Raw genomic sequence first — 15379 nt, 5'->3', positions numbered from 1 at the left:
CCTATCTGCAGTGGAGAATACAAAAAAAGACAATATGTTTTCATCTCATAATAACATCAGATACTTGCTAACAGTTAATAAATCCTTCCTCAGAATGAGTTCATCCTGAGTTACTATATTAATTAATGGACCAGATTTGTAAGCTAACTAGCTGACTATACATTTTAGTTTGTGTTTACAGGTTTGCTAAAATCAGTTTGGAATATTTTAAAAGTAATCTACATTGTTTTTAGTCTATTTTAAATTATTTTTTTCCACTTTTTCTAAATGGAGATGCATCATCATTATTATTATTATTTTTAAATTCTTCTTGGGATCCACTTTAAGTTTCAATCTCACAGTTAAAATATGGAAAGCAATTGTAAATGTGATAAATTTAAAACAGTTTGATATAAATAAAATATAACGGAGGGTTTCATTTGGGGGTTAAAAATGTGGGTTCCATCCAGTTGAGTCTGTGAGACTTTGTAGACTATAATTTCTGAGTCTCAGTTTCCTCAAATGAATAATATGGAGAAAAATTGAACACATTTCTTAAAGCTGTTTTGACAAATAAGTGAGATACTACACAAAAGTTGCTTAACAGTATCTAACATAGAGTCATAATCAAAAGTATATATTTACTTTTAATCTTGATGATTGTCAGGCTTTTTGGTATGGGTTGAATTGCATGAGAATGGGTTATTTTGTAGATTCTCAATGAATTATTATGGATCATATCAATGTTTTGAAAATAATGTGGAATATTTACCCAGCTCAGAACATTGGGACCAAAACCTTACATAGGATATGGCACTTACTTTTTTTTTTTCTTTAAAAAATATGTTTTATTGATTTTTTACAGAGGGGAATGGAGAGAGATAGAGAGTTAGAAACATTGATGAGAGAGAAACATCGATCAGCGGCCTCCTGCACACCCCCCTACTGGGGATGTGCCCGCAACCAAGGTGCATGCCCTTGACTGGAATCAGACCCAAGATCTTTCAGTCTGGAGGCCAATGCTCTATCCACTGAGCAATACTGGTTTCAGTGACACTTACTTTTCAGTAACCATAGCCTAGAAAGACAGTCCCCCAAATAAGTAATAGCCATAACATTGCTAATGCAGTAACAGAAGCATGCATTATAGAGGTTCTGAGAAGGAAATCTGCAATTCTTCTTGGGTTGATGGAGAAGTACAGGGATTGTTTCAAAGAGGATATTTTTCATCTGGATCTTGAAATGCACTAACACTTCAAATGCAGCCGACAAGAAAATGGCATTTGAAACAGAAACATGTAGGAATGTGCTGAGTTCAAAATATCTGATTTGAGGGGAGAATACACTAAAAAAGGAAGGAAGAGGAAAGGGCAAAGACAGACAAGAAAGACAGAGGGGAGAGGGCATAAGAAGATGGCAAAAGGCAAGGACTGAATACAAAGAAGCAGAAGGAAACAGATGCCTCATCTTTTCATTATTAATTTATTGTCCAGAAAAGTAAAGCATCTTCTATGTAATAAAAACCATAGAAATCAATAACATACATTTGAAAGGTCCTTCTTCCATGTTTTGAACTGCAAGCTTAATACAAATTGTTTTTTCTAACACATAATTCAAGGTATTGTCTCATTTCTAGTATTGAAGACGAGTAGAGTATCCACTATGTAAAGTGCAGTTTTCACATAGGCCTACACACTAACTTTACTTAATGATCTCTTTCTTTGCCAGTGCTCTGTCCCGCCAATGAACTGCGGCTAGACTCCACGGGAGTCATATTGAGCCCTGGATATCCTGACAGTTACCCAAATCTTCAGATGTGTGCCTGGAGCATCTCCGTGGAAAAGGGATATAATATCAGCATGTTTGTAGAATTCTTCCAGACAGAAAAGGAATTTGATGTTCTTCAGGTGTATGATGGTAACCATGGTTATATTTATTGGACATTCATAAATTCAGCCCAAATACTGTATTATGCACTCAGACCTTCACTATAAGAACACTGCTTATATAATTTTATATTACATATATATTTCAGAGTGTCATCAAATTTGCTTATATACCATATGAAAATTGTACTTATCTTGGTTATTGTTTTACAAATTGCAGATTATTTGGTATGAAGTTAAAATGTGTAAAATAAACATTTTTATATTGTGTTTTAAATGATTGTCAATGAACTAGATCATTTGTGGAGCAATTTCATCATATTTAATACTGTTCTAAAGATATGAAATACTAAAGGTTAATTGGAACATAGTTTTTCAGTTGCATCTAAATTGTTTTATTTATTTTCTTTCCAAAGGACCAAATATTCAAAGTCCCGTGCTTATTTCCCTCAGTGGCGATTATTCATCTGCTTTTAATATAACAAGCAACAATCATGAAGTATTTCTTCAATGGTCAGCCGATCATGGCAATAACAAAAAAGGCTTCCGGATCAGATATATAGGTATGTGGTACATATACATATTGATATATAACTTCAGTACAGATCTCACCTTCGTCTTCAGGATGGTTGTGATTAAAGACCACAGACACGGACAGTAATGAATTAAACATGAATTTAAATCATAGCTCCTTCATTCTTTTTTTTTTAATTTTTATATTTTATTGATTTTTTTTTACAGAGAGGAAGGAAGAGGGATAGAGAGTTAGAAACATCGATGAGAGAGAAACATCTATCAGCTGCCTCCTACACACCCCCTACTGGGGATGTGCCCACAACCAAGGTACATGCCCTTGACCGGAATTGAACCTGGGACCCCTCAGTCTGCAGGCTGACGTTCTATCCACGGAGCCAAACCGGTCTTGGCTGCTCCTTCATTCTTGAGCAATTTATATATCACCCCTTCTCAGTTTCCTCTTTACTATTTGGTCATATGACTTTTGGAAAGATTAAAACACTTAGAATATTTATGTCTTATATAAATTAATTCTAAATTAACTTATATTTGTTGGATATTCATAAATTCAGCCCAAATACTGTATTATGCACTCAGACCTTCAGTGTAAAAACACTGCTTATATGATTTTTTATCATATGTATTTTAGAGTGTCATCAAATTTGCTTGTTAATGCTTTTTCCTAATAGATTTCTTTCTTTTGAATTCTCACACAACATTAATAGTGTTGCTAAATTATGTATATCTGATCTATTTAAGAACTCCTTTAAATGATGTTTAAACAAAAGATAAAAATATTTGTTTTTATTATTAAGTATTGATTTGTGATACTTTCTAAATATATTAAATATTGGAAGAGGATGAGGAACACATTTCAAAAACTTTTTAAAAATATATTTTTCTAGCCATTACTACTTTTCATTCAGTAATATTTAGAAAGATATGGGCTGGAAATACTATCAACACGGAACAGTCTTTTCTCAATGTCTTCCTGTTTATAAGGCCTACTGACACTGTATCAATTATTTAGTTATCGAGTAAGTATACATAAATAGTTCTCCTCTATGTGAAGGTTGTATTCCTTTTTGTTGCCATCCTATTCATGTCAGATGCCATGAGTATATGCTCCATAAACTAATACTTCAGAATTAGTCAGTCATCTCTGTCTGGACAGTGTTAAGATATGTTTCCCTAAGTCATGGGTCATTATTAATTAGCTCAACTGAAAATTACTTTCATAAATATTTTATAAACAGTTGTGACACAATGGTTCTAGTCATAGACTTAAACAAGTTTTCAATTTCAGTTCTAAAAATATACTCTCAAATTTTACTCATTAAGATACATTTGAGTAAGTACAAATGTACAATAAAACAATTTTGTCTATCCACTTTGATTATAAAACCACCTGATGATAGTTTTATTTTATTTATTAACAATTTGTCTTTTGCATATTAGAAGTAACTTATTACTAGCATCATATTACTAATATATATATATAGGTTTTATCCCACAATAGATTTTTTAAAATGTTTATAGGCTTGCAAAGGAGAAATATTATAAAAATATATTATTCAGTCATAATATATGCATTAGTCCTTAAGATTTTTCATATTTGAATCTATATTTAGATCACATGAACATATAAATTTTTGTATTAATGGTGTGCCCAAAGATGGCATTTAAAATTGAGCACATTATATTCTTAAAGACCATAATAACTTAAAGAGAAACCATTCAAATCAAACAATTATAAGCATTAGATTATGTTCTATAATTTATAACAAATTTGGATATGTTGAATAACTATGTATTTTTCCTTTAGAAGTGATAGGCTATAACATAAATATTCTAAGTCTAATCTATTTTCTACCATTTATCCATAAAGTCTCATTTTTCTCAGATGAATATATTGAAGTTTCAAAGGGTAACTGGATTCTACCAGGCTGAATATTCTCAAAGTACATTTATACGAAAAAGCCATTTGACATTATCTTGTGACATTTCAGACTTCCGGAGATGAAAAAAGTTTATTTTATTGGATTTTTAAAAATCTCTATATGTAAGCACTTTTGACAGCATGGAAATTCTTTAATAAACTGAGAGAAAGGATTATGATATGTAGGGGATCTTTTTTAGACATCAAATGCATGATCTTCTAACATGATAAAGGTGTCCGGAGATAACTTCAAAATGACATGTAAACAACATGCTGTAAAATATGCCTACCAAGGCTGTAACATTTAGGCCCTTCAAACGACAGGAAATATAGCTTCTAAATTCACTGAAATATTTGTAGGGCTTTTGAACCTCTAGGTTGTTAAGAAAATATGACATTGTAATTTAGAAGGCATCTTGGCTGACAATAAAAATTAAAAGAAGAGTCCAGAAATAGTTATGTCTCATAAAAGTTATGTCAGTAGATTATCAAGAGGATAGCAAATAACCTAGCTGGGGTGACTCAGTGGTTCAGGGTCAACCCATGAACCAGGAGGTCACTGGTTCAATTCTCAATCAAGGCACATGCCTGGGTTGCGAGCTTGATCCCCATAAGAGTCATGTAGGAAGCAACCAATCAGTAATTCTCTATCATTGATATTTCTATCTCTTTATCCCTCTCCCTTCATCTCTCTCTAAAATCAATAAAAGCATATGTGTTTTTTATTTTTTGTTTTTGTTTTTTAAGAGGATAGGAAATAATATAATCATATGAAACCAAATTCACACCATGGCCTATTTTTGTTTATTTATTTATTTGTTTGTTTGTTTTGTTTTTTTAATTAAATTATTATTTGTGTATATATCTTACTATTGCCCTAATTTTAAGTCTGGTAGACACATATAAATTTTTATAACTCTGGGTTGTAAAGAAGTTCTGGTTAATTAATTATGCAGAGAAACTTTTTTTTCTTTTGAAAAGCTTTCTACTGTAGTACACCAGAATCCCCACCTCATGGATACATCATCAGTCAGACAGGTGGGCAACTTAATAGTGTGGTCCGCTGGGCCTGTGATCGAGGATTCCGACTTGTTGGGAAAAGCAGTGCCGTGTGCAGGAAGTCTTCCTATGGGTACCATGCATGGGATGCGCCTGTCCCTGCCTGTCAAGGTAAAGTATTTTATTCAAGAAAAGATAGATTCTATCTAATAAAGAGGGAATATGCTAACTGACCCTCATGCTGACTCAAAGATGGTGGTGCCCACAGCCAACAAGGAAGGACTATGCTAATTGACTGCCCCACCCTCAAAGATGGCAGTATCTACAGCCAATAAGGAGGGAATATGCTAATTGACTGCTCCAGCCTCAAAGATGGCAGTGCCCAGGCTCCTCAGCCCTCCCACTTCCCAGGGCTGGCCCAAGGCACAGGCAACTCTTCACTGTCGACTGCCCATCTATCCAGCAATGCCCAATGCACAGGCAAACTCTAATGGTGGCTTCCCAGCTGCCCAGGGCTGCCCGAGGCTCGGGTAACCAGGGCCAGTCGAGGCTTGTGCTGCTGGCAGTGGCAGCAGCAGAGGAGTGATGGGGGCGTCACCTCCCCCTGATCACTCACTGGGTCACCTCCTGCCCCTGAGGGCTCAACCAGAAGCTCTGAGGGGGGCTCACAGCTGGTGAGTAAGAGGTGGTGGTAGAGACCTCTCTCACCTTTGCGGCAGTGCTAAGGATGTCTTACTTAGGCCATCCCCCAAGGGCTCCTGTGAAAAGGCACAGGCTGGGCTGAGGGCCCTCCTGAATACCCGAATCTCAAGCACCGGGCCTCTAGTACATAATAACCTCTAAATCATATAGAATATGAATAAACACTGAAACAAATTTTAATAAACATCTAATAAGTTATTTTTCTGTTTCTCTGATTTTGTATCTATATGTATCTATTCTAGCAATTTCCTGTGGGATTCCTAAAGCTCCAACAAATGGAGGAATACTCACAACAGACTACTTGGTAGGAACCCGAGTTACCTACTTTTGTCATGATGGATATAGATTGTCATCTAAGGAACTCACCACTGCCGTATGTCAATCAGATGGAACTTGGAGCAATCATAACAAGACCCCTCGCTGTGTTGGTATGTGTGCTAGTGAATATCATTATTTGTGTTTCTACTGGCATCTTACATGATTTGAAATTATATGTATTGTTTAAGTTTTAGAACTAATTATTGTAAATCCCTGAAATCTTGAAGTATGATATCTAAGAGGAAAAGGTAATTTGGCTATCTTACATAACAAAGTTTCATTTAATTTGAAAAAAGTCATCCATAAATCAACAGGTGCTTTAATGCACAAGGAAAAAATGTTTGTAGGCTTTCGTTAATAAAATTATATTTCAGTACATTCAGCCTTGATTTTTAGAAGGATAAATAAATCTTCTGAGATGATTCATAATTTTTACTTTGTTAATATTCTTTAGATTACTTGTATTTAGAATAGTTTACATTGCTGCCATTACTACATTAAAAGGTAAATGAATATTATATAATGATAATATAATATACTTCTAGTAAAATATTTGGTAGCAAAAGGATTAGAGAATGCTTGTTAAATAAGCTTTTTAATTTGTCTCTGTATTTTGATTTTTTTCATTTAATACAGCTGTGATTTTGTTAAAATGAGGGTTTGTTTTTTTTTTAAATCAGCATGTGTCTAACAGTGCTTCTACTTATATTGAGCAAGTTTTGAATTAGCCAAAGTTTATATCACAACTCTTGCATAAAAAGACCATACTTGTAAATTTTTTTTCTCTCAAAATATAATCCCTTCAAAACTTGTGAAGAAATAAGAGAATAGGTTGTTTCCCTAGCTTGCCTCTGACCAATGCTGCAATGAACACAAGACTGTAGAATCTCTTCTGAGCAGATCCTGACTCAGTTCCTTTGAATATACACCCAGAAGGAGGATTGCTCAATCATATGGCACTTCTACTTTTAATTTTTTTAGGAACCTCTTTGCTAGCTGTGTGTATGTAGTTCATAATGGTGTTCCAGGTTAACTTCTCACCAACTTGTATAAGGATTCCCTTATTCCACATTCTGTCGATTATACTTCCATAAAGCCGTACAGACACTTTGAAGTGTGAAATAACAGGATATATTCAACTTCAAGCTCTGCCACAGAACTGTGGAGTGGAAAAGATTACATGGAAAAGAAATAGAAAGCAAACGCTAAAGGACATTGTATGGCACCATAGTGAGTGGATGAAGGCAATGGTGATGTAAATGATGGGATAGAAATGAGGTATGGTTAAGAGTTAGAATCAATGTGACTGACTGGTTCACATTTATGTTCTTGGTTTTTATACAGTTGTCACATGTCCAAGCATCAATTCCTTTACCTTGGAACACGGAAGATGGCGAATTGTAAATGGCTCCCACTATGAATACAAAACCAAGGTAGTTTTCAGCTGCGACCCTGGTTATCATGGACTAGGTCCTGCTTCCATTGAATGCCTTCCTAATGGTACCTGGAGTTGGAGAAATGAAAGACCATATTGCCAAAGTAAGTATGCACTCTGCTCAACTCGTTTCATCAGCTATCTGTGGTGATTGATAGTCACTGATCACTTCCTTTGCCAAACACACTAGAGCAATGACATAATATAATTCTTAAGAGGTCATTTATTCTCATTACATTTAAATATGTGTGCATGAATTCTTGGTCTATCACTTGCTACAACAACTAGAAAATACTTATTGCATACGTACAATTTACCAGGCGCTGCTTTTAGTCCCTTACATGTATTATTTTATTCCTTAGTTCCCCTACTATAAATTGGTTGATATTGTATCCATTTTCTCAAAAAGGAACCTATGCCCCAGATTTTATCATTTTGCACTACTCACAGAACCTATTAATAGTGAAAAAATAGCACTCAACCCAAGCAGTCTGACTATAACCCCATCTTCTATTCATTATCTATATAATAAAAGTCTAAGTGGCCCTTACTTTTATAAGAAAGTCATATTAACGGATTAAAATCCACAAAATATCTAAATTGTAGTTGATATTCTAATAATATGACATCTGTATTTGTAAATTCTTACCTTATTCCTTAGGGTTTTCTTCCAGGATCTTTCCCTGCTTTCATTCTCATTTTTAAAAACTGAATTTCATTAAAAAGTCACATAACATAGAGATATTGCAAAGAGTAGGAAAAATGATCTTTAGCAAGAACCTTAAACTTTCAATAGATGTTTGGTTTCTTTGTGCTCAGTCCTCCATTATGTAGAAGGTTTAGTTGATTAATATGATCAGGTTCCTGCCCACAGCTACGAATGTGGGAGTCAAGGACTCTTAACAAGTGCAACTCATTGAGAAAATAGAAAAAATAATAAGTCTCCTGGTCTGTTATTTACTCATCATTTAAATTAAAAAAATACATGAATATTATTAATGTTAATAAATAATATAGCTACCTCTAAGGATTATTTGGAGATTAGTTCAAAACCATCAATACGTTATTAGTTTTATATGCAACTATTTAAAGTTTGCAAATTTTCTATTTGTCTGTCTCATGGCTATCTAAAGCATGGAGCTGAAGCCAGAATGAAGTATATAGGATGATGGTGAAGTATTGAATTTGGAGTAAGACTGCTGGACTTACATTTTGATTTAGCTATTAACAGGCTGTGTGACCTTCTGACTTAATTTCTATGTGTTCATATCACATCCTAATGTATACAATTTAGTCAATGGCTGAATCTACCTCAGAGTTCTTCTGAGAATTACATAAATGAAAAGATTCATAATATTTTCTGGTACAAACTAAGGACTCAATAAACATAATCCATTATTCTTTTCTAGAAAAGAGACCTCATTTGTAATCTTTAAATATGACAGAGTCATAAGAGCTGGGTTCTAAATGACCTAGCAAGTGAGTTAATCTCTCCTTTTCCATTTAAAAACCTACAAACACAATGTGAAATATATTTAATGGTTCTTGTGAGAACCAAATGCTTCACATATAAAGCATTCTTTATAAACTACAGGGCCCTCAACAAAAGTAACTATAATGACTATTTCAGCATTGTTTCAATGATGAAGAAACTTTGGCTCAGGTAAGTCACAGGGATTGCCCTATGTCACTGGACAAGTCACAGAAAGATCTGATGATTTTTCTACCCCTCTAAAACCAGGTTGGCTAAGTAAAAGGTGTAAATAAAACAGCCTCATCACATGTCACTGTAGCTTATAACACTTTATGGGAAGTTAAAGGGGATCAACTTCTAATTATGCCATCTATTTTCTCTACGTTTGCACATCCATTCAAACATGGTTTATAGATGTCAAATTCTTTGTAAATATGTAAAATTATAGGAAATTCAAAATGGTAAAAGCATGTTCTTTTTTTACAAGTGTTCATTAACTGTGTATTGAAGAGTTTTCCATTTTTATTGTTTTGTAGTTATTTCCTGCGGAGAACTACCTACACCTCCAAATGGGAATAAGATTGGAACTCAAACCTCATATGGCTCCACAGCCATCTTCACCTGTGATGCGGGATTCATTCTCGTGGGCTCAGCTGTAAGGGAATGCCTTTCCTCAGGCCTTTGGAGTGGATCTGAGACCAGATGCCTAGGTACAGCATTTTAAATCCTTTTAACCAAACATTTTCCCCCCTCTGGAAAAGGGGAAACTTTCACTCAGTAAGCATTCTAAAAATCTAGAAAATATTCAACTTTAAAATGTCTCATGGTAGAAAAGCTACTAAACAGTAAACTCAAAAAGTTAATCAACTAGTATGGCAAAAGAGACTCATTTCATTAAGGAGAGACACATTATATTCTAGGCATGGTAGAAATAAAAAGGAGAAAGCTAATTTCTGAAATACTCAGCTGCATTAATCGTTGTAGCAATTAATTCATTCTAAACCATAGTTTCACTCACGTATTTGCTTAATATAATTACTAACGAAGAAAAATAATTTCCACATTTAAGTATCTTTCTCCCTTTTAATTTTATAAATTTCAACATGTGTAATATTACTTTCTATCAAAACTTTAAAATATTTATTTCTTCAAACCTAATTTTAGGACAAATAGGATTTCTCCCCCTTATGGTTCTTTGAATTTATTATTAAAAAACAAAACAAAAACAAAAAAAACCTATGTAGTAAAAGAAACTGAATTAGCCCTGGCCAGGTAGCTTAGTTGGTTGGAGTGTCGTCCAGTACACCAAAAGGTTGTGGGTTGGATTCCCAGTCGGGGCATATATCCATGTTGTGTGTTAGATCCCCCCACTGGACTGTGGAGGCAAGGAGGCAGCTGATCCACATCAAAGTTCCTCTCTCTCTCTGTCTCTCCCCTTCCCTTCCACTTTCTCTAAGAAACAATAGAAAAATGTCCTTGGTGAAGATTAACAAAATAAATGAATAAATAAATAAATAAATAAATGCACACTGTTTTTGCTAATAAGCTTGAAATATTCATGATGATACGATGACAACTTGACATTGCAAACGTTTGGGTAGAGGCTTTGTAAAATCCCTTCCGCTGACGTATTTGTTAAAACACAGCAATAACAGCTCCTTTATAAGAGTACATGCATTTAATGTGCTATATGAATACTATGTAAAAAGAAAATAGCAAATAAAGTATATCTCTTTGTATTAATATAGGGTTAAATAATCAAATAAAATATTTTCTAATAATTCCTAAACTGTATTTGGATATGCTGATTTCAAGTACCCATTATTTAGTTTACTTATACATTTGAAAATCATATAAAAACTAAAATTAAAATATTATATATTTATATCTCTATGCTCTTATGGGCTCTTATTGTATATTATTTATTGACTCTTGCCTATAGAGCAGGGTAGAGAACCTTTTTTTCTGCCAAGAGCCATTTGAATTTTTATAACATCTTTCACAGGCCTACAAAATTATCAGCTTAAAAATTAGCCTGCTATATTTGGTCAAACATCTAATTAACTCACCACTAATGCAATGACAAGGCCAGACCAAATGATTTTTTGGCTTTATATGCTCTCCTAATCCCCAGTTATAGAGGGTGGTTTTATTCATCTATTTAGAATCCTGATACTGTTCTCTGAAGAGACAGGGAATAAAAGGGATATTTATGAGAAAACATTGTCTTCGTCTGTGAAGACAGCATCACCATCCATTGCAGAGGACATAGTGTTGGCATTTAAAAGGCTGCTGGTGGGAGGAAAATGCAGCTGCCAAACAAGCAAATCCTAGCTTCTTATGCTTACAGTGACCTGACAGATTCATGTAGTCCAGTCATTCTCCTCAGGTTTGAAAACAACTTGTTCTTAAAGCCCCAGACACATTGGGGCTTGGAATGACAGTAGAATATGCTCATAATTGTTTATCTAAATATAATGCATTTATTTTCAGTCCCCCAGCATTTTATTATGCATTTTTCAATTGAAAGACTTAACTTTGAACCCTCATATGCCCACCCTCTAGTTTAGATTCTACAAGTAGCATTTTGTTGTATTTGCTTATTACCTATCTATTATCCTCTCAAGCCTCTATCAATCCATTAATTCATTTTATTTTTGATGGATTTTGAAGTAAGTTGCAGAAATTGGTACACATCATTGTGAAACATTTCAGCATGCGTTTCATTAGCCAGAGTTCAATAATCCCTTAACGTTCTATTTTCTTTCCTTTTACTATGATAAATTGTATACATGATAAAATGCACATATCATAAGTACACTTTAGGTGAGTTTTGACAAGTATGGACTCCTGTGTAACTCAAATCACAGTATGGTTAGAGAGCATTACCCTTACCTCAGGAAGGTTCCCATGGCCCTTCACAGTCAGCAGCTCCTCTCCCCAACCCTGAGACAATAACTATTCTGATTTTTTTTTCATGTCTGTTAGTTCTTCCTGTTCTAGAAATTCATTTGAATGGATTCCTAAAATATGTACCCTTTTTGTGTAAGGCTTCTTTCATCAATGCTGACATGTGTATCGGTACCTTTTCTCTTATCACTGAGTGGAATTCCATTGTATGAATCTGCCATAATTATCCATCCCTCTGTTGATGGACACCTGGGTTCTGGTCAGTTTGGGACTATTATTAACAAAGTTTCTATAAATAGTCATGTCATACTGATTAAAGTTGCTATGGATATTTGTATAAATCTCTTATTATCGGTATATGCAATTATTTTTATTTTTTATTTTTTTGGATATTCAGATGTAAAATTCCTGGTAGAGTTCTGGTGGTCTCACAATTTCTCCAGCATGTGGTAGAGTCAGTTTTTTAACGTTATTCATTCTGCTGGGTGCATAAAGCTGTTTTACAATATTTTAATTTGTATTATGTTGATTACTACCAATGTAGTACAGTTTCTTAGGCTTTTTGGCCATTTGTAAATTTTCCTTTTTGAAATCGTAAAGTATCTTTTATATTGAATTGCCTTTTATTATGAACTGTAGGAGTTCTCTGCATATTCTGGTTGCAAGGTCTTCATCATTATGTGTTTCCTGAATATTTCCTCCCAGTCTGTGACTGTGTATTCATTTCATAATGATATGTTTTGATATGCACAAGTTTTAAATTCAGATAAAGTTTATCTTACCTTTTTTTTTTTCTTTTGTTTGTTGCTTTCTGTAGCTTGTCTAGAAAACCTTTGCTCAATCATAAGTCACTACGATTTTCTTTCATGCTTTCCTCTAGAAATTTTAGTTGGTCTTACTTTTATACCTATGATCTATTTTTAAGTTATTGCTGTTTAAGTGTTTGTGTGTGAAGGGAGGAGAAGGAAGAGTTTTAAGAATATAAATATTTTTAATAGATAAAGAACTATTCAAATGTTTTATTTTACTTTGTGTTCACTTTGCTATGATATAATTTTCAAAGCATTTGACTTCTGAACTGTTAAACCAAGCTCTTTTTAATATTTTCTTATTATTTTATTTTTGGTAAACTTGTAGTGGTAACACTTCATTCATTTCTGTTTTGGTAATTTTGTTATCTCTAATTTTGTGCTCATGAGATTTGCCAGGGGTTTTACAACTTTGTTGCTGTTTTTAAAAAAATAATTTTTAGTTTAGATGACATTCTCTGTAGTTTTTCTGTCTTATTATTTTTGTGATTTCCTTCACTGTCTTTAATGTAATTTTAAATCTAAATACTTTAATTTTATTTTCTTCTCTTTTTTATTTTACTCCTCTTTTCCCTCTTATTAAGGTAGAACCTTAGATCATTGATTATATATCTTCCTTTCTAATAAAATAACTTAATCATATAAATTCCCCCACTGAGCACTACACTATCTGTATTTCTCAAATTTTGATGTTTCATTTTAATTTTTAGATTGAAATTCTAATTTCTTATAGACCCAAGTGTTACTAGAATTGTTTTTTTCTTTTAATTCCCTAATACATGGCATTTTACTGAGTATCTTATGTCATATAGTCATATTTGCATTATATATGTAATGCTTCTAAGTAAACTTTAAAAGTTTAGTAACATTGCATATGTATATACATACACAAATAAAACGTAGATGACAGTATTAACAATATTACTTTCTGACCATTTCAGCGGGTCACTGTGGAATTCCAGAACTCATTGTGAATGGTCAAGTCATTGGAGAAAACTATGGATACAGAGACACAGTTGTTTATCAATGTAATCCTGGTTTTCGATTGATTGGTTCTTCAGTGAGAATTTGTCAGCAGGATCACAATTGGTCTGGCCAGCTCCCATCCTGTGTGCGTAAGTAAGCATGGCAGAAGTATTTAGAGACCTCTGTTCTCATGCATTAACCAGTAATTTTTTTTTCTTAGTTAAGTTATATAAGTATACACATACATACACACACACACACACACACACACACACACACAAGCACACACACACACTCATGTATGTATATGTAAATTATATTACATTTCCTTACACCACTGAATTCCAAACAGTACATAATAGTTTCACATCATACCCTGTCCTTTTTTTTGGATCTAAAAGTCATTGTCAATGGATTTCTTACTTTTTTTTCTCCTAAGTGTTTCCTTTCCCAATTACATTTATATTAAAACTGATGTTAGAAAATGAGAACAAACACTGCAAATATGTTGTAATTGTAACATGATAAGATCATGCAATTGAGATTTGGGCAACTTCAGATAAATAATGCATGTGACTTTTAGTGTGTATTCACAGAAAATATTTATTCTCTAACTAATGACATCCATATGTATAAATTTCATCATTGTCAATTTTTATCCAATCAACAGAAATTCTAGTTTCATGTTAAACACCTTTGTGTGCTGAGATATAATAAGATAATATAGCATATATTTAACAATTAAAACTATTTTTCTAAAGTTTGCACACACACCCCCATATACACAAACACTGAATGTTCTGATGATGACTTACAGATAGCAAAATTATGTTTGTGCCTTTCCTAGATTTTTTTTTTTCATTTATATTCAAGCATGGCCAACTACCACTGTTTTTCTTTTTGAATAATTGAAACTCTAAGTGAAAATTGGCCCTTGAGGTAAAACAGATTTCTTTATCAATAATTTTAACAAGAATAATATGCAGTTAAACTTCATCTCATTACAGTACAGTTCTCAGGTAATTTCAAAGGTACTAAAAGTGACTCTGGTTTTTCCACTGTGCCCAATTATGAAGGGCTGTTACTGGAGTTGCTCTGATCATAGAGTGAGATGATGCAGTGCAATAGCTCATAGAAATGTGGAGTGTTTGGGAAAAGCCAGTCCTGCATAAAATCAGGAACGAAGCTATAACACCTAAAGGATTTAAATAATTCATTAATTGATACCATTATTTGCAAACAAAATTGTGCTAAATTGCCCAATAACAATTGTGAAGAAAATAAACCAGTAAGAATTCTAATACAGCATCATTTTTATGGTTCATATTTTATAGTCACATTAAATTATTCTTCAAACACACTTTTGCATATCAATCTATTATTTGTAAATATTAATGGTATAAATACTAAAATAAATAATTTCAAAGTTAAATACAAAACACTGCC

At 33.4% G+C, this 15379-nt stretch overlaps 1 protein-coding gene across 1 annotated transcript in view; it reads left to right on the top strand.

The window, feature by feature from the left end:
• Positions 1-15379, top strand: part of CSMD3 (CUB and Sushi multiple domains 3) — a 779390-nt gene that overhangs the window by 710043 nt on the left and 53968 nt on the right. Inside the window, exons 48-54 of the mRNA XM_036436812.2 lie at positions 1708-1896; positions 2282-2428; positions 5302-5490; positions 6264-6449; positions 7684-7878; positions 9785-9958; positions 13909-14082. Coding sequence (XP_036292705.1) covers positions 1708-1896; positions 2282-2428; positions 5302-5490; positions 6264-6449; positions 7684-7878; positions 9785-9958; positions 13909-14082 — 1254 coding nt within the window. The remainder of the gene's footprint in view (positions 1-1707; positions 1897-2281; positions 2429-5301; positions 5491-6263; positions 6450-7683; positions 7879-9784; positions 9959-13908; positions 14083-15379) is intronic.

Source organism: Pipistrellus kuhlii, unplaced genomic scaffold (assembly GCF_014108245.1).
Source record: "Pipistrellus kuhlii isolate mPipKuh1 unplaced genomic scaffold, mPipKuh1.p scaffold_m20_p_14, whole genome shotgun sequence".
NCBI lineage: Eukaryota > Metazoa > Chordata > Mammalia > Chiroptera > Vespertilionidae > Pipistrellus > Pipistrellus kuhlii.
Note: the sequence above shows the minus strand (reverse complement) of the source record. Positions and strands in the feature narration are given on the sequence as shown.